Genomic DNA, 18,590 nt, shown 5'->3' on the forward strand with positions numbered 1-18,590 from the left:
AGGGCACACTCACAAAGGTGTGTTGAGGTTGAGGATGGCACCAAAATTTTTACTTATTGCACCAAATAATGATTCTTAAATGAAAAAACCATTTGAACACGAAAGCAAAATCATTAGATTGTATGGATGACTTCATTTGTCAAATTGTCCTCTCCTCTTTTCTGGATTCTGTCCAACGCATGCCAATTCTGAAATCATCCTGTTCAGTTTCTTAATGCTGTAGATTAAGGGAATTTAATTAAGATTAATCAGAAAAAGTTACATGCAATGGCAAGAAATCAGAAGCATCGATGCCTCTTATATCCCAAACCCTTTAATGCAATATTTGTTGTATTTCAATCCAGTTTCTCTCAAAAGGCTACAGAAGAAATAGAAAAGGACTCTTCCAGACTGAATTTCTCGGTATTGAAAAATAGCCAACTATTCTGCCTGAGCAATTTCTATGCACAGTCATATAGTAAATAGTCTAATTTGAATGTTAGCCAAGGTGAACCATGAGCTGAGAGCTAATCTCTTGTTCTGGCCAACTTGAGATGAAGGGAGATGCTTCATTGTCTTTGGAAAATGTGTCAAGCTCAGCATGATTCTTGCTGCATTGACAGTTTACCTATTGATGTAGCAGGCTTTAATCCTAAAAAGCCCAGTAATGCAAGCCCTGCAGGCTGCAGAAGTTGTTCTTTACTAGACAATCTTTGGTCTTAGATGTACCCCAGCAGGTCCTCACTCTTTGTGTGCTTATATAAGACTTTCCCTCATCTTAATGTATCAGAATACCTTCAAGCTTATGGACTGGAAGTCTCATGAAAAGAACCGTACTCCTCAATCTGGATGGTATAATTGCTAGTTGTATAGGTATGCTATTCTAGATTCTCATAGGACAAAGATTACTCATCATCTATTTCTATAATCCCCTGATGGATAATGATTTGAAACCAAACCATTATTCAGCCCACCCCCACCTCCCCCCCCCCTTTTTTATAGTCTCCATCAGCTGACAGATGCACCTTTCTTAATCAGCATCAAGCAAACAAGATCCTTTTGGTGGCCTAGATCCTTTTGGTGGCGTGCATACAATTTAATCTGCCACTACTCAAATTGAATGCTAGATAGTTTAATTGGTCACAGTTGCAGTACCCTAGCGGAGCTGTGGATAAACAGGCATGGAATTGAACCATGTTCACCATCGGCATGAATCCAACAGCCATGATCTTGGATGCCAAGCACAATGGTTAAATTCATTTGCCTAAGGTAGCCAAAGGAGTAGTGATTGGATTCAGGGAGTGTAAGTCCTAAAATGTCTGAACTTTTTCTGGAGTGGCTGGAACACATATTTTCATAAAAGCAACGAGAACTTTATCAACCAACAAAGAAAATAAAAGGAAGCTTTCATGCATACAGACAAAATCAAGAAAAAAATCCACTTACACAAAGCTGAAGGACTGTAAAGAAAAGCCTAAACTATCTAATCCTAAATTTTTTATATAACAATATCTGGCACAGAGTAGGAATTGTGATCTTATCAACTCCGTTGGGGTCACATGGAAGACAGTGGTTAGCTGATAAGAGATTTAGAACTCGTATTTTAGTCCCTTAATATTTTCTATTTCTCCTAGTACAACTTCCAAGCAGAAAGAAATATATAGGTTTTTCCTTCCACCCAATAATTAGCATTTTCTGTCCATATCAAGTTTGAAAGAACCCCCACAACCAGAGTTCTTAACCACCAGCCTCGCTCAAGTACAAGGCTGACATGCTAGGTTCTGTTCCCACCATCAAACATTGTTCAAAAAATGCTTTCTAGAGATGAGAATGAAATAGAGGATGGAGATCAGAATAAAAAGGAAAAGGGTCATTGTTGAACACAACTTAATGGTGAAAGAAAAAGTTCAAACCATAATTAAAACAAGAAGGGAGTGTCATAAACTTTGGTAAAAATAGAAAAATTTATGAAAGATACAAATGTGTAAATAAAGAAGTTAAAAGAGTTGTAAATATAGAACATCCAATGATCTTTATTCTGAATTATGTGTAAAAAAAAAATAATGGGAGGATACAAGCTTGCTAAGCTAAGAGAGTGGGAAAACTAAGGAGTTTAATCATAGAAGTTCAACTTACATTTATTGTTTGTTAAAAGTCATGTTCCATGTTTTCAATGTTAGTTTCTACTATTTTTCAAAACTTCAACCCTTCATTGTAATGCTCCCCTCTAGACTTCTAATTTAGAATTAATTTTTACATTAGTTTCATAATCAAAATAATATCATTAACAGATAGCATATACTTAAATAAAAAGAAAAAGAAAAGGAGACTTAGTATTGATTTCGATTGTAAGTTTATAGTAATAAAAAGTTTACACATTTCTTCTCCAACTATTCTTACTATAGTTACTACTCCATCATATGTAATTTATCATGTTAGTATATCTACTTGTTTTCATAAATCTAACATATCATATCTCTAGGAAAACTATTAAAAGCGTTCTCCAAATCTCTAACAATCATATAATTGGAACTCTTTGCCCTAGGGTGGCACTACAACATTTTGTTTTACATGTAGTCGACGAGTTCCAGTGATGGAAAGTCTCAGAGTGGAAAGGACTGAGGAGAGAGACATTTATTTTTTTGGCACCTGAGGAGAATTTTGCATTTTTTTGAATATTAACCGCTTTCAGGAATTACTGTTTCCCAGTTCACTCTTTAGAAGATTGAAAAACACACACATTTCTGGTGTTAGCATTTTCATAGGTGCTGCAGATTCTGTCACCCTGAGACGGACTAATATCAGAAAAGTAAGACACACTTCACAAAAATGAAAATAGAGGATAAAAAAACAGAACATACACTCATGAATTAAGTATCAAAGGGACAAGTTATAATTGTGATCATAGATGATTTCAACACGCTTTCAACAAGTGGAATAAGAGCACAGGATAAGCAAACCCAAACATGAACTTTGCTCTGTACATCAGCAGAGTTGTGAAGGCATTTATCATGATAAATCTTCAAATACTCCTGCAATCCCTCTCACAGTATTTTACCTGACAATGAGCGCTCATCAGAAAGGTGCAAGTTCAATTGGAAACTTTATACAGAATCATAAAAAAAGAATTAAATGGGAGACTGATAAATCCATTCATTCCCCTCATAGAAACTTCCAAGCAGAAAGAGAATAAATTGGCGTTCCCTTCCACCCAATAATCAGACATTTCCCATCCATACCAAGTGTGCAAGAACTTTTACAAGCAAAGTTCTTAACCGCCAGGCTTGCTTGATACAAAGATGATGAGCTCAGTTCTATTTCCTTCATCCCAAACTGTGCAAAAAAAGCTCTCCAAGCATTGATATTTACGTGTCGGGTAATCCTTTCCTCTCCCTCAGCTGCAATAATATTCCTTACTGTATTAAAAAGACATACAGATTCAAAAAAAAATCTATGTGAGTCATTCCGATCCATACAGTCTTCCAGGGAATCGAAATATCCACCATAGTAAAAAAGAGCTTCAAGGAAACGATTCACAAAAACTGGTGAATTGTGGTTCGCCTCAACTTCAGAAACCAACATAATACGTGGCTTAATGTTTCTTATCACTTTCATCAAATGTTCTACCCGATCTGACCCTGCAATCATGGTTCTTAACAAATATGATGAGTAAACAGCAACTGCTTCTTCTGCATCTAGCTCAAAGAGGTTTTCATTGAGATCTAGGATGTCTGATACCTCTACTACATTGAAAGAGAAGAGTAAGTTCAAGGACTGGGCAAAACTCATCAGCCGCTTACCTGTCTCCTCAATTTTTGGTTTTGCTGTAGTTCCAATGGCAGTTATCTTGAGAAGCTCAACCGGGCCTTCACATCGACTTGCGAGAGCTTGCATCAACACTGCATACTGCATTCCGCTTCTGATCTCAAGGTCAATTATATGGACCTTTTTTGCCTCAGCCGTATTTTCTGTGATGGCTTGCATTCCAGCGTAATGGATAAGCTGAGAGAAGGGCACCTTTTGGTGAACTTCAATGATACTGACATTCGGGCCCCTCAATGCATCTTCAAGGTCTAATAAGTGCTTCTTTCCAAAACCTTTTGGCCTGATTCTTCCTGTTTCTTGATCAATCTTTTCTTGAAGAGCTTCAGAAAAATAGTAAACTACTCTTTCAACAGGATTTCCGATTCTAGAAGACAAGCTGGCACAGTGGTTCAGGAGTTTGCTTGCACGATCGAATTGTTGCTGACCTACTTTTTCAGCGGAAGCTAGTAGATACTGGACAAGTTCCACGTCTTTAGCCTCCTCATCAGAGAGGCCAATATATGAACTACTGAAGGGATGGTTAATCATGAAGGGATCATCAACCCTTTGGGCAGAGCTTTGGATGAACTTTTCTCCAGCTAGCCGCATAATTGTTTCAGTTGATAATTTCCGGCCGTCCAGCTCAGTGCATGCTGTATCATAAGTTGGCACTATTGTTTTTCCTTCCTTCAACTGTCTGACTCGACTTCCATGGTCCTTTAAAATCCCAAATGAGGTCAAAGGAAATGCGTGTGGCTCTTCCTTATTTGGTTTAACAGGCTCTGAATTTTCAGTTTGGACGCAAGCAAACTTTGGAATCTCTACTTGAGAAGACTGAAATGGTAGAGAGGCTACATCCAAACATAAATCATCTAAAATCCCAAAACCTGGACATAATTGTTGTTGCTCCTCTTGTTGATTTTTGGACAACAAAAATCTTTCCTCAGCAGTGCTGTCTTGATCAGGGCAAAATGAACCAATCGGCCCTGGCTCTCCCCAGACTTTTGTTCCATACAGATGAATTTGTTTCACCAAGTTTTCTCCTTCCACACTAAAATCCTCATAAGGACTATAATTGTCCAGATATCCAGCAAAACCAAATTTCTCAAAAAAATTCATTGCACTCATCACTCAAAATTGAAACTACAATTAACGTTTTCTCAATATGGTCTCTCAACTCCAGACAGCATAGCATAGTCCAATAATCCTAAAGATCTAGCAATTTCAACTTTTTACAGATATACTAAGTACTTCTAATTGTTTAAAACCTTCTAGATTGTATCTATTTTCCCACAAAAATAATTTATTTAACATATCCACCACCTAAGAGCGTCATAGTAGTAACATTTATGCTGATGTGTTCGATGTTATCGCTCAGCCTGCATGCAGCAAGCAACAATTTAACTATATCAATGTCATTTCAATTTGCAGGATACAATTTTATAAATTCTATTTAAATTTTCTCAATCATCCAAGCAAGAATTAGATTTAAATGGATACTAACCACAGTCAAGTTGCGATTTTATAGAAAATTTCAATCTGAAATCAGAATCTCCTAAGAAAATCACCAGCGACGTTACAAAAAGTGGTCCTCTGTTTGAAAAAATAACTAGATAGTTTCTTAATTTTTTTTCAAATCTGATAAAGCAATATTAACCTCCTCACAACTGAGCCTAGGAAAATTGTCCAACACATGAACTGAGTTTTGTTCAGTATTTGAAAAGCGCAAGTCTTTGACAATTCTATGTTCTTTTGCCTTGGATTTCTAATCAGCTAAAAAAGGGTAGTAAAGTAACATAGAATAATGAATTAAATAAATGAACAAGGAAAGCTACATCATGGATATGTATTGTAACAGACAACAGTATGAATATATTTAGAAGGATCTTTAACATAAAGACAGAAGAACAAGAAAATAATACCTGAAAAGATAATTAAGAATATAACAAACGGGAAATTCCCTGGGAGCTTTAAAGAGGGTTCCTGTTTATGAGGGTATATAAGAGATTATTTATTTTTGTGAACAGGATAATTGTAACATTTATAATAATACTCTCTCTCTCTCTCTCACCACAGAAAAAATTGCAGACATCATATTATACTGAAATGTATTTATATACAATTTATTTCTTGGAATTCCATCCAACGAATGAGACATTGAGATGTTGATGTTATCAACATAGGCTGCCGTTGCGACAATTGCAAGGACTTGGTTGTAGCAACAGATTATGAAATATCAGTAAATACAAAAAAATTATGGCATTCTTAATGCTTTGATGGTTGTCTTAAGGACTAAAATAAGGATGTGAAAACAAAGTGACACTAAGGTCCACAAACAAGCTGACATATTTGGGGAACTGCCAGTACGAAAACTATTAATAAAATCATCTGAGAAAATAAGAAAAATTAAAGAAGAAGGAAAATAACTAGATATGCAATGAAAATTAAATAAAAATATGTCGGAGATAACATGAATGCGGCCCTTCTGAACTGACCTGACCCGAATCGTTTTAACACTTTGGGCCAGGCCAAAGTCCACCAGGCCCATGCCCAAGCAGGATTAATTTTTAGCTTGGATTCAAATTCACATTCAATCGAAACAGTTTTGAGCAAGTAAATATACTAAAATTTTGACCCAAAGTTTACTTGATCAAACTAAGTTTCCAACCAAATCTCCTCCCTCAAATGAAAAGGAACAGATTTGAGCCCCATAGTGAACATTTGTGGGTGTATGTGTGAGTATTCACCTAACCAAAAAAATAAATAAATAAATAAAGAGCTTATGAATGAAAAAAATCATATGAGTTTGAGTGGACTTAGGATTATCCTTTGTTTGAAATGAGTCCATTTCAATCTATATCCATTAGAATTGTTAAGATGTTCACTATGAAAAGAATAAAATGTTTGATGAATGAAAATATTTGGTTTCAGAAGACATAAAATGCATTGTTATTTCTAATCATTCTGCATACCTCACGAAGACATAAAATGTATATCAGAAGTTATTTTATCAAAGAGACGTGCATTTAAGTAACAATAACATACCAAATTGAAAGGTAAAAAAGAACACTACAATAACTATTTCTTGATCTATGTTTGTAGGCACTTGCCCTTGTAAATTGTTGGTTATTGCTCTTTTTGTTAGCTGGATTGTGGAAGTGGAATTCTTTTAGTCACTTGTATTCTGAGGGTATGCCCTCACCTTGTCTTTTGTAGCTGTTTTGTTTGTTAATAAAATCTTACTTAGGAAAAACAAAAACTATAAAAGAATGAAATTAGAACTTGCAGAAAATAAAAAGTGCTCACGAACCCAAGAACTCAAGTATCAACGAGACATGCAATGATCAAGATCATATAGGATTCAACATCATGCTTTGAGTAAGTAGAATTAGAGCATAGAATCACCATAGCCACATGAGAAGGCCCAAACAACCGCATAGACAAATATGATCTATGCTCTATACAAAAGCACAAATGTGAAGAAATCAACAATGAAAAATAATCAGAGTCATGCAATCCCTCTAAAAATGTTTGGCTTGACATTGAGAGTTGACCGAAAAATGCGAATATAATTGACGACTTTATACAGAATTCAGAAAAGACTATTAAGTGGGAGAGTTAAATCAAATTTGAGAGTATTCACGTAATTCCTCTCATTTGAATTTCCAAGCTGACAGAGAATATATTGGTGTTCCCTTCCACCCAATAGTTAGGCACTTCCCATCCATGACAAGTGTGCAAGAACTCCCACAAGCAAAGTTGCTAACCAGCAAGCTTGCTTGATACAAGGATGATGTGCTCAGTTCTATTTCTGTCATCCCAGACCGTGCAAAGAAAGCCCTCCATACATTGATATTGACGTGTCGAATCATCCTCTCCTCTCCCTCAGCTGCCACAATATTCCGTATTGCATGGAAAACATATGATTCTGAAATCATTCTATGTGGGTCCTGATCCATACAATCTTCCAGGGATTCAAAAAATGCGCCATAGTAGAAAAAAGCTTCAAGGAAACGGCTCACAAAAACTGGTGAATTATGGTTTGCCTCAATTTCAGCAACCACCGTTATACAAGGATTAATGTTTCTCATCACACTCATCAGACGTTCCAGCCTATCTGGCCGTGCAATCATGGTCCTCAATATGTATGGTGAGTAGACAACAACTGCCTCCTCTGCATCTAGCTCAAAAAGGTCTTCATTGAGATCTAGCATGTCTGATACCATAACTACATTGAAGGAGAAGGGTAAGTTCATGGACTGTGCAAAACTTATCAACTGCTTACCTATATCCTCGATTTTTGCTTTTGATTCAGTTCCAACGGCAGTTATCTTGAGAAGCTCAGTGGGGTACTCACGTTGAGCAGCAAGAGCTTGCATCAAGACTGTACAATGAGTCCCACCCCTGATCTCAAGATCAATAATATGGACCTTTTTCGCCTCTGCTACACTTTCGAGAATGGCTTGCATTCCAGTGAATTGGCAAACCTGAATAAAGGGCACCTTTTGGTGAAATGCAATGAGGGTGAGATTAGGACCCCTCACTGCCTCTTCGAGATCTAACGTGTGCTTCTTTCCCAAATCCTTTGATCTGATTCTTCCTGTTTCTATATTGATCTTCTCTCGAAGAGCTTCCGAAAAGTAGTAAACTACTCTTTGAACAGGATTCCCAGTACTGGAAGACAATTGATCACAATGGTTGAGGAGTTTGCTTGCACGGTCGAATTGTTGCTGACCTACTTTTTCAGCGGATGCTAGAAGATATTGAACGAGTTCCACATCTCTAGTCTCCTCATTGGAGAGGCCAAGAAAAGAACAATCAAAGGGATGTCCAATCAAGCAGAGATCATCGGTCCTTTGGGAAGAGAATTGAATGAACTTCTCCCCAGCTAGCCGCATAATTTCTTCAGTAGATAACTTCCGGCCACTCGACTTGGTGTATGCTGTATCATAAGCTGGGACATTTGTCTTTTCTTCCTTCAATCGTCTGATACCACCTCCATAGTTCTTCAAAATTCCAAGAGAGGTGGAAGGAAATGCAGATGGCCTTTCATTATATGCTTCAACAGGCTCTGAATTTTCAATCTGGACATCAACAAACTTTGTGATCTCTTCTTCACATGACTGAAATGGTGGGGAAACGATATCCAGATATAAATCATCTAAAATCTCAAAATCCCAAAGTGAACGTTGTTGCTGCTCTTGTTGATATTTAGACGCTAGAAATCCTTCCCCAGGTATATTGTCTTGATAGAACCTAAGATCAGAGCATAAAGAATTGATGTGCCCCGTCTCTCCCCAAACTTCTGCTCCACATGGATGAGTTTGTTTCACTCTGTTCCCCCCTTCCCAACTCTCAAAACCCATGGTATACTTATTCACTATCTCAAAAGAGAAATTTTCAACCTCAAAACGCAAAACTACTTTGAACGTTTTTACAATGTGGTCTTTAAATTCTAAAGGGAATATTCCACTCGTCCTATAGGTACTAGCAATTTAGATCTTTTTGTACATAAGTACAAAATACTTTTCTTTGTCTAAAAAGGCCTCCCAGATAGTTTAAGTTTATATAGTTTGACATATTCGAACAGGACATCATATCTAGTAACTTGATGTTGATGTTATCGACTGGCCTGCATGTGGCAAGCAATTAGATTATATGAATGCCGTTTGGATTCACTGGCTGAAAAACAAGAAATTTATATATTTCTTTGTACATTTTCTAATCACCCAAAAAGACTTGGATCCGGATAGATATGGAGGACCTCATTCGAGTTGCAATTTTCTAGGGAGATTTTCAACCATTATCTCCTAAGAAATTCTGCCGGCAATAATTCAAAAACCGATGCATTATTTTGCTTGCTGATAAAATTTGGAAAAAATTAACTAAATATATTCTTCATTCTTTGCAAACCAATATAGCAATAATTACTTCCACTCCAATAAGCCTACTACAACAAATGGGATGAGTTCTATGCATTATCTAGAAACCAAAACAACCTAAAATCATCATCATCCACCTTATCATCCAGAAAATTTCAATTGGGGAGGGGTGGGAAAAGTAACAATATGAAAATTTACTTATAAAATTTTTTTTGAAAATTCAATTAAAAAAACATATTTAATTTTTTCTTTACAATATATTTCTTAGCATGTATATGTATATAGAAAATTCAATTAAAAAGAATACATAAATTGTATTTCTTTACAATAAATTTCTTAGTATGTATAATATTATTTATGGAAAAAATTAGATTTACATTCCACTTTTGTAGTAAGCATTTCACTCAGATGCTTCTTTTTTTTTTCCCCTGTTTTTTTGGTCCAGTTTTTTCAAATAGCTTTGTTATGCTTGACTTTTCAGGAATAATTGTTTCATTTCGATTGTTAAAAAATTCAAGTGGAATGCATGAGCATAAAAGTAAAATCCAATTATCACACACACGCACACGCGCGCGTGCACACACACACGCACATATATAAAACAAAAGTATTTCATCTATTCAATTTGGAGAAAGATATGAACAAAAGAATTTTTTTCCTTCTCTTGGGTAGAATTTTTTTTTTTCTGGAATTATGGATTGAAAATATGTATTTATGGAATTTGGGCGGGCCATCTTAAATATATTTTATGTTTAGCACAAATTTGGGCTTATTATAAGGGCTCATTTAAAAATTATAAGGTAGTTCCTCCCCTGCACATGAATTATAATTTTTACATCTAACATTTTAAAATCCATTCTAATTACGTTAGTTTTAGCCTGCCTCTTTGTCTACTACCAAAAGAACATGAAAAAACAGTACATAATTGGAGAAGAAGAATTCAATAATCTCAAATTTTCAATCAGTTTTCTAGTCAAACTAATACAAATGAACATGAAAATCTATGTCACAGGTATATATGGACGGGTATAACAGACAATACAGTTTAGGTATAACAAGAAAGATGTCTGTAACAAGAAGACATGGAGAAGAATACAATGAGAGAAAAGACAATTAAGAAGATAACAAGAGGAAAAATACCTGGGAGCTTCAAAGACTGTTTTGTTAATGTTATTTTCTTCTTGAAGCTTTCGGAATGACAAAGCTTGATTACACACAGCTCTTGGGTCTGGACTGTGTGTGTGTTCCACTATTTTACAGCAAACCCCACTTTGGTTTTGATGTCACGAAAACGGCCCTTAAATTTGGGAGTTGATTTGGTGTTACCAATTACTTTTATTTATTTATTTATTTTTTGTTGGGCTTAACGAAGTGTTGATGAAGATTAGGAATAAAGGTTTTCATTGGGGGGGGGGGGGGGCGCGGGGAAGTGCTTAATGAAGGGTTGGCATGAGCTGAGTCCAAACCATTTGGAATTGAAAAAAAAAAAAAAAAATTAGTTTAAAGTTTTACTTAAATTTTCTCCACTTTCAAATTAGCCAAGTGCTCGATTCAGTTCTCCCAAATATAGCATTTCTTCCAATATCTTATTTATGAAAAGTTTACTTTTGAGACATAAACCTAAATTTTATAAACTTTAGGCTTTATGTGAATTTATATTTTTTAGAATTCTAAAGTTTAAGCAATTTTTATGGAAATTTGAAGAATTGACTTTTTGTGAGGACAGAGTATATATATATATATATTTTCTTTTTATATTTATTTTTAATTGCATTATCATCATTCATGAAATTGTACTGTTTATATTATGCTTATAAGCATTATTTTTATTTGTGGGACATTATTGCCTTTTGTTATGTAGTGGAGCCTATGGTTGACTAGTTGGTGAGATATGTGTGGATAAGAATGTGTATGATATGTATATGTGTGTTTGTATAGAGAAAAAAAGTGGAAGACAAGCCAAAACCCTCTCATTCTCCTACTCCATCGACACTCTCTTTTTTCTCTCTCATTCATTTTTTTTTTTCAACCATTTCACCTCCAACCTTTGAGATTTTGAGCTTGCCATAGAAGGGAAAGTTGACGGGGACTACGAGAGGAACAAAACCATTCAATCAATTTCGGATTTGGAGCACATTTTTCCTTTGGAGTAGCTAGAATTTTATTTATTTATTTATTTTTTAGGAAGGTACTTTTTTTTTTTTTTAATATTAATTCTTCATTTATTATTTCTTCAATAGAAGTGGCTAGAATTTGCTCCAAACTTGAGGTAGGGGTGTATTGTGCTTATAACCTAGGAGTTTTTAGAATTTTATGACCATTGTGTGAGTTATGCATACACTTGTGTGTGTAGGTTAGATTAGAGAGCTTATATAATGACTTAATTGTATGTCTATAATGTTTTATTGAATTCTTATGTTAATTTTCATGTGTAACATGCTATTTATTTCATTATTAACATTATTGATGTTTGTTAAAGTGTTAAATCTTAGTGTATACAATTATTTGTAATTAAAGTGCCTTATGTGTTGTGGTTGTTCATGGAATTATCATATATTTGTTATGCTATGAAGGTTAACTTTGAAGATGTATAATTCTATGATAATATTACACTTTTACACATTTGAAATTTGATATAATGATAACATGAAATCACATGACTTTAAAATACCCAATTTGTTGACATAGCATCAAAGATTATGCCATTAGGTGATTGTGTGATTAGTATAATTTATATGCGCTTATGAAGTACAATTTGGGCATATCATGGTATATGGATTATTTTTGTGGACTTGTTTGTTGATTTTGTGAGATACTTGGGGGTTGTTAACTTGAGAATGCGAGGGTTTGACGCTCGCGGGTGAAACATGAGTTTCCCCACTTTATATTGAGCAATCGGTTAGTTTTCGTCGGACTAGTAATCCGAGAATGACTATTTTTATTTAGGCGCATAGCATGGCTATGTGACCGAGAGTGTGGGTGTGTTCCGAGTTATCCCATTAATTGATTTCGACTTTTATTTTCAAATTGGCATTTATGTGTTATTGCAATTTGTGGATTTATGTACATTACACTATATTATTTATGCTTGTTTTGATAAATGAATTAATATTATTTATGTTAGATTAGAATGATCCTATTTAGGTTTCCCTTGAGACTTGACGTTAGAACGCATGTTCCTTGTATTGTATGGCCATACTATGTTTGTAGAATTTTGAGAAACCTAGTTTATATTCATGAGACATCCTTACGGAGAAATTCATTGCTCACCCCGTTGATTCTTATATTTTTCAGGAAGGACATTGCCCAAGAGGAGGTTCCTCATTCCTAGCTTGATTGGGATCTTCACAATATTTTTGAGCTACTTGTGATAATTTTGACATCCATTGTGTAGCTTACTTTTGAACTTGTATTTTGACACATGGTATATTTTGGATATTATAATTGATAATATGCTCGTTATATTTTTTTGAAGGAGGAAAATAACTTAAGAACTCACCCATCTATCTTTTGGAGTTCTTTTGAAATTTTCTCTCTTATCTCTTCTCATATAATCCCTTAACATTATTTCTCACTTTATGGATTGTAATGAGACCACGGGAGCCGTAATTTCTATTTAGATTATATGCATCCTTATCATCCCATAGCTTTGGAATTAAAGTTATAAATTTGTGTAGTGGGATTGACCAATTCTTACATAATGTATGTAAATGGGCTCACTTGAATAGTTTAATGTATATAGTAAATTAATTATTCAAGCATCTTATTATCATTACAATTATGCCTATATAATTAGCTTTTAATAATATCACTGTTTGGGGCTTTTGATCGATCAGTATAAGTGCATGCCAGGATTCACTTTTGTAAAGCCTTTTTCTTTTCTTTACCTTATTATGTAGGGAAAATTACATATAAATGGAGTTAAAGTTCCATATTTACTTAGAGGCTGAGTCAAAGTTCCATATTTCTCTAAAATGGATTGCTGAGGTGGCACATGGTTTTTTACTGTTTAGAAATTGTGGTGCCTAAAATACCCTTCCGCGAAGGTACTACTTTTTCTTCGAAGGTATTACTTTTTTGAACTGAAGGTACTACTTTTTGGTGTCCAGGTACCATGTTTTTTAAACACCCGCGAAGGTACTACTTTTTCTTCGAAGGTACTACTTTTTTGAACTGAAGGTACTACTTTTTTGAACTGAAGGTACTACTTTTTTGTTAGGGAAGGGCATTTTAGGCACCACAATTTTCTAAACAGTAAAAAACCATGTGCCACCTCAGCAATCAATTTTAGAGAAATATAGAATTTTGACTCAGTCTCTAAGTAAATATGAAACTTTAACTCCATTTATAGGTAATTTTTCCTATTATGTACATGTAAAGTTGCGGATCCCACTAATTGATTCCATTTTTTTTTTTTTATGATTTGTTCACCACTCATATCATGATACTGGTACCATCTAGTCACTTAAAGCCTTGTAGTGTTGTTGCTCACTGACTTTGTTGTCTATATTACCCGAACCAATTGGTGAATTAAATTTCCTTGCTTATTGTATTGTATACCACTCTAGGCATGTGGTCGTCCAAATTATTTGGGAAAAATATGAAGTTGTTCACTATGCTAGCAACAACCACCCCCTTTAATGTTGACGACCATGTATATAATATATATTTAATTAATTATTATTATTGTTATTATTATTATTGTTGTTGTTGTTGTTGTTGTTGTTGTTGTTGTTGTTGTTGTTGTTTATGTGATGAAAGACACCGATTTTTTTTAATTAATTATTTATTTACTCAAGTGAATTTATTTATTTATTTTTCTTTCTTTTCTTCGTGACCCGAGTTATGGGGTTCGGGGCGTGACACTTTTTTCAAAGTTTTTAAAGAAAACATAGACTAAAAATATGTGAATATTTAAGGCTAGGAAATAAAATTTTGAAATACCCGAATCCTTTTAAGTTAAATTTGTATACATTATCATCAGTTGAAATGTTAGGAGATAGACGTGCACATGTTCTATTTTGTTAAATCTTTGGTTATGGATCTTGTGGTAGAATCAACTCAGAGGATTCACTTCTAAGAACCTAAGATTTATGAACTAATTTGAGAAACATAACTGCTAGGATTCAAGACTTTGAAAATTTTCAAGTGAGATTATGTGCATTTTATCAATAGGCCTGTGGCCTAACGGTACAAGGCTCCTACTTCTCAAAGGGAGATTAGGGGTTCGAACTTCAGTGGAGGCAGTGTGTGTGAGTCCCAACTAGGAAAAAAAAAAAAAAAAAAAAAAAAAATTGTACATTTTTAAAAAACCATTACCTTGAAGTGTGTTTGAATATTTCGCTTATTATTTGAAGCCCAATTTTCTATCTTTTCTGATGCTTTTCAAAGCACTACAAAAATGGCCTGTCAAGATTCTGCTTCACAACACTTGCAAACACCCATTTTCCATTCATAGAAGAGTTTCTACTATCATGGATCAAATCAATGGGACTAGTTGCTCCTTTGGTTTCAATAATATGCTTTCTCCAAAAAGTATACAATTTATATATCAAGAAAATAGAATACAATCTCATCATGTCAGATGTTTCTCAGCCAAGGTCATATACATGCGAATGGAGATCAAGGACTCCCTGATTTACAGTTTAATCAAAACACACAAATGGGAATTCATCATCACTCAAATTCAACAGGTCCAGCCAAGATAAATCTTTATAGCTGTCAGATTTTTCTTGTTCTTCACAAGTGGATTTCAGCTCCTGTAGTACTTCTCCCATGTCCGATTTTTCTTGCAGATCTTGAAAGGACATGTATGCAAAATGCTCTCCTTGCTCTTCATGATCACATACAGATTTCAGGTCCATCCAAGATAAATATTCTTCAGTCTTTGCATCTGAAGTTCCCAATTCCATGTCAGATTGTTCTTGTTCTTCACAAGTGGATTTCAGCTCTTGTAGTATATCTCATATGTCTGATTTTTCTTGTAGCTCTTGGTGCAAAATATTTCAAAATGCTGTTCTTGCTCTTCATGATCACCGAAAGATTTCACGTCCATCCAAGATAAATATTCTTCAGCTGCAGTTCCCAATTTCATGTCATATTTTCCTTCTTCACAAGTGGAATTCAGTTCATGTAGTAATTCTCCCATGTCTGATTTTTCTTGCAGCTCTTGGTGGGACATGTTTGCAAAATGGTCCTCCTGCTCTGCAATTGCCAATTCCATATTCGATTTTCCTTGTTCTACACAAGTAGTGGTGGAACTTTCCTGAAAATCATGAGTGCCTTCATTCTTATGTTTTCCTTCTTCCTTGCTTTTCTTACTATTATCCCTTATTCGGCAAAGGACCCATTTTTGGAACTGTATCACACCCAAACAGAACATTTATCAACTATGTCTACAAGTAAATTTCAAAGGGTGACATGATTACAGTAACAATAAATTAAATAGAATAATAAGCAAGCATGTACTAAGCAAAAGAATTTAGTAGTAGAACTGATACAACTAAAACACACCACTAATCAATACCATGTATGCATGGCAAACAGATTTATAATCTATGGCTTATATATATATATATAGAGAGAGACACACACACACGCAAAGACTCAATTTTTTATAGCTTGACATTTTACCATACAATGCTCACATGAATTAATTGAAAACATCTTTCATTCTAGAAAAAAAAAATATATCAGTCAATAACAATTGCATATAGAAATTACATATACATACTTCAGGTTGGTTTACTTATTTTCATTCCGATCTGTCTTAATTTGTGCAGCTCATCACCAAGGATAAATTTAAAAAAAACAATCACAAACTAAGTAGTGAAAATTAGGAAAAATAGGCCTAAGAATTTCTGTGGCTGGTTTCTCCAGAGCACATCATAAAGTAACAAGGGACTATTGACTACACCAAGAGTACTGTGCAACTAGCTAGCTAGCTATTTTCATGTCTAGCTTAAATTTTCCAATTGCAATATCATGATGTAATAATGGAAAACATCCATTGTTAACTGATATTAACTATAATCTCAGCAAAGAATACATGCTCGCAAATTAATTGATTGAGAGTTTTATATATAGAGTAAGTACCGTTTCTCTTGAAAGACAATATTCATGCATAATCCAATCAGTTTTGATGCATTCCTGACGATTCCTATTCTTGTTCTTGTACTTATAAAATGTCAAGGTTTTGATGTAGCCAATGACATTCAGATGTTGGGTGTTTCGAATGCATTTGTCTCCAGTGCTGGCCTTCCAATATCCTCCAACATCAAACTTCCCTTTCACACCTCTTTCCGGCCTCTCCCCTCCATCAGTAGCTGCACATTTCTTCTTTCGATTCACAAAATAACATCTATCACGCTGATGCTCATGCTCTTCATTATCCATATTGCCCATGGACCCATGAATATCATCTGCTAGACAATAATTATAGAAATATATATATATATATATATATATATATATATATATATATATATATAAGAGATTATTTAATCAATAATTGAATTTAAAGAAATATAGATAGATCATGATATAATTAATTACGTACATGAAAGAAACCATGGTTCACATGCGTAGATATCCATATCAATGACTGCATTGGATGGCAGTTCTTGTTCACCATTAAGCTTCCCCTTCAAGTAGCCAGGAATGAGTTCTTCATTTGTTGGTTCAAACCTATATCCAACAGCTAGTACTTGAGTGTTTCCAAAGTAACCACAAGTACTAAGGCATTGTTCTGTTTGATTGAACCGATTAATACTCATGGGATCAGTAATTTGAAGCTGCAAATTCTCAGTGCCTTCATATAATTTCTTGTTTATTCTTTTACTCCCATCCTGGATTCTACACAAAACCCATTCTTGGAACTGCACTCACACCGAAACAGAACAATAAATGAATATATAAATCAAAATAAGTAAACTTCAATTAATATGATAAAGAGAAAATAAAAAAGTCATTCTCACTGAATTAAAAATTTCCTTCTTGTATATTAATACTAATATTTTGTAATTATCAACAAAAAAAAAAAAAAAAAAAATACTAATATTTTGTGTAATCTTTAATTTTTGCATCTTTTTCACATATGCACGAACTTTATATGTCCATTCCTAATTATAGTGAGAGAGCTAAAGGTAGCATGGCTCCAAGTATGCAGACCAAAAGAGGAGGGTGGACTGGGCATATATATACCTAATGTGGAGCTTAATTATCAACAAAGCCTTAAGCATCTACGGAATGGAATATCACAATCAACAACAAAAGTGGCGGTTCAATGGATTCATGACCATCAAATAAAAAACAAGTGTTTTTGGGAACTCAACATTCCTCAGAGGTGCGCTATTGCAGCTCAGACCATTCTTCAAACACCTGGTGTGTGCAAAGATTGATGATGGAAGCCACATGTTTTTCTGGCACCACAATTGGCTCTCTGTGGAGCCAATATATATATATATATATATATATATATATATGTTGCAGATTCAACAGAGAGGAAATCGAAAATTCAGAAATTACCAGCAATTCTAAGCTTCCTCTCCAAGAGCACCAGATTCGCCAGAAGGGAGATGATATAGCATTGTCTTAACCGGATTTCAATTAACTGATGATGTTCAATGGGCTTTCGGGCTAGAGGATGTTATTGGTGTCCTAGGTCAATTTGGGCTAGATTGGTTTTCATCCTCCATATGTTGGGCCATGGTAGGGGTTCATTTGTTTTTTGGCCCTATAATTGGGCATCTTTTTGTTGTTTTTGGCCCACTGGCTCTTCTCCACTAATGTGGTTTGTAGTTTGGACTTTGTACAGTCATTAGTCAATAAATTGATTGAATTTCCGAGGAAAAAAAAAAAAACTCTTCATGAAGCACAAACTGGCAAACAACTTCACCAAAGGAAGCTAACACAGTAACTAAATTT

At 34.6% G+C, this 18,590-nt stretch overlaps 2 protein-coding genes across 4 annotated transcripts; both read right to left on the reverse strand.

The window, feature by feature from the left end:
- Positions 1 to 986: 986 nt before the first annotated feature.
- LOC132275347 (DELLA protein RGL1-like) lies at positions 987 to 11,074 on the reverse strand. Of its 3 annotated transcripts, XM_059776811.1 has the most exons (3): positions 10,806 to 11,074; positions 5,706 to 5,766; positions 987 to 5,162 (listed from the first exon to the last, which is right to left on the reverse strand). In XM_059776811.1, the coding sequence occupies exon 3, from the start codon at positions 4,909 to 4,911 to the stop codon at positions 3,142 to 3,144; it is 1,770 nt and encodes a 589-aa protein (XP_059632794.1). In that variant the 5' UTR covers positions 4,912 to 5,162; positions 5,706 to 5,766; positions 10,806 to 11,074; the 3' UTR covers positions 987 to 3,141. The 3 variants fall into 3 exon arrangements, with proteins under 3 accessions (XP_059632794.1, XP_059632795.1, XP_059632796.1); XM_059776812.1 differs by lacking the exon at positions 5,706 to 5,766; XM_059776813.1 differs by lacking the exons at positions 987 to 5,162; positions 5,706 to 5,766 and adding an exon at positions 7,107 to 9,415.
- Positions 11,075 to 15,188: 4,114 nt separating this feature from the next.
- Positions 15,189 to 18,276, reverse strand: LOC132275348 (NAC domain-containing protein 101-like). Its single transcript, XM_059776814.1, has 4 exons — positions 18,192 to 18,276; positions 17,224 to 17,542; positions 16,761 to 17,086; positions 15,189 to 16,023 (listed from the first exon to the last, which is right to left on the reverse strand). The coding sequence occupies exons 2-4, from the start codon at positions 17,438 to 17,440 to the stop codon at positions 15,610 to 15,612; spliced, it is 957 nt and encodes a 318-aa protein (XP_059632797.1). The 5' UTR covers positions 17,441 to 17,542; positions 18,192 to 18,276; the 3' UTR covers positions 15,189 to 15,609.
- Between the last annotated feature and the right edge of the window lie 314 nt (positions 18,277 to 18,590).

Source organism: Cornus florida, unplaced genomic scaffold (genome assembly GCF_030987335.1).
Source record: "Cornus florida cultivar Cherokee Brave unplaced genomic scaffold, ASM3098733v1 CherokeeBrave_3.0.0_Hap2_Chr09, whole genome shotgun sequence".
NCBI lineage: Eukaryota > Viridiplantae > Streptophyta > Magnoliopsida > Cornales > Cornaceae > Cornus > Cornus florida.

Coding starts and splice junctions, on each gene's coding strand:
- LOC132275347 (XM_059776812.1), bottom strand. CDS start 4,911: ATGAGTGCAATGAATTTTTTTGAGAAATTTGGTTTTGCTGGATATCTG.
- LOC132275348 (XM_059776814.1), bottom strand. CDS start 17,440: ATGAGTATTAATCGGTTCAATCAAACAGAACAATGCCTTAGTACTTGT. Junction 17,087..17,223: donor TGAACCATGGTTTCTTTCAT/GTACGTAATTAA, acceptor ATTGTCTAGCAG/ATGATATTCATGGGTCCATG. Junction 16,024..16,760: donor ATTGTCTTTCAAGAGAAACG/GTACTTACTCTA, acceptor GGTGTGATACAG/TTCCAAAAATGGGTCCTTTG.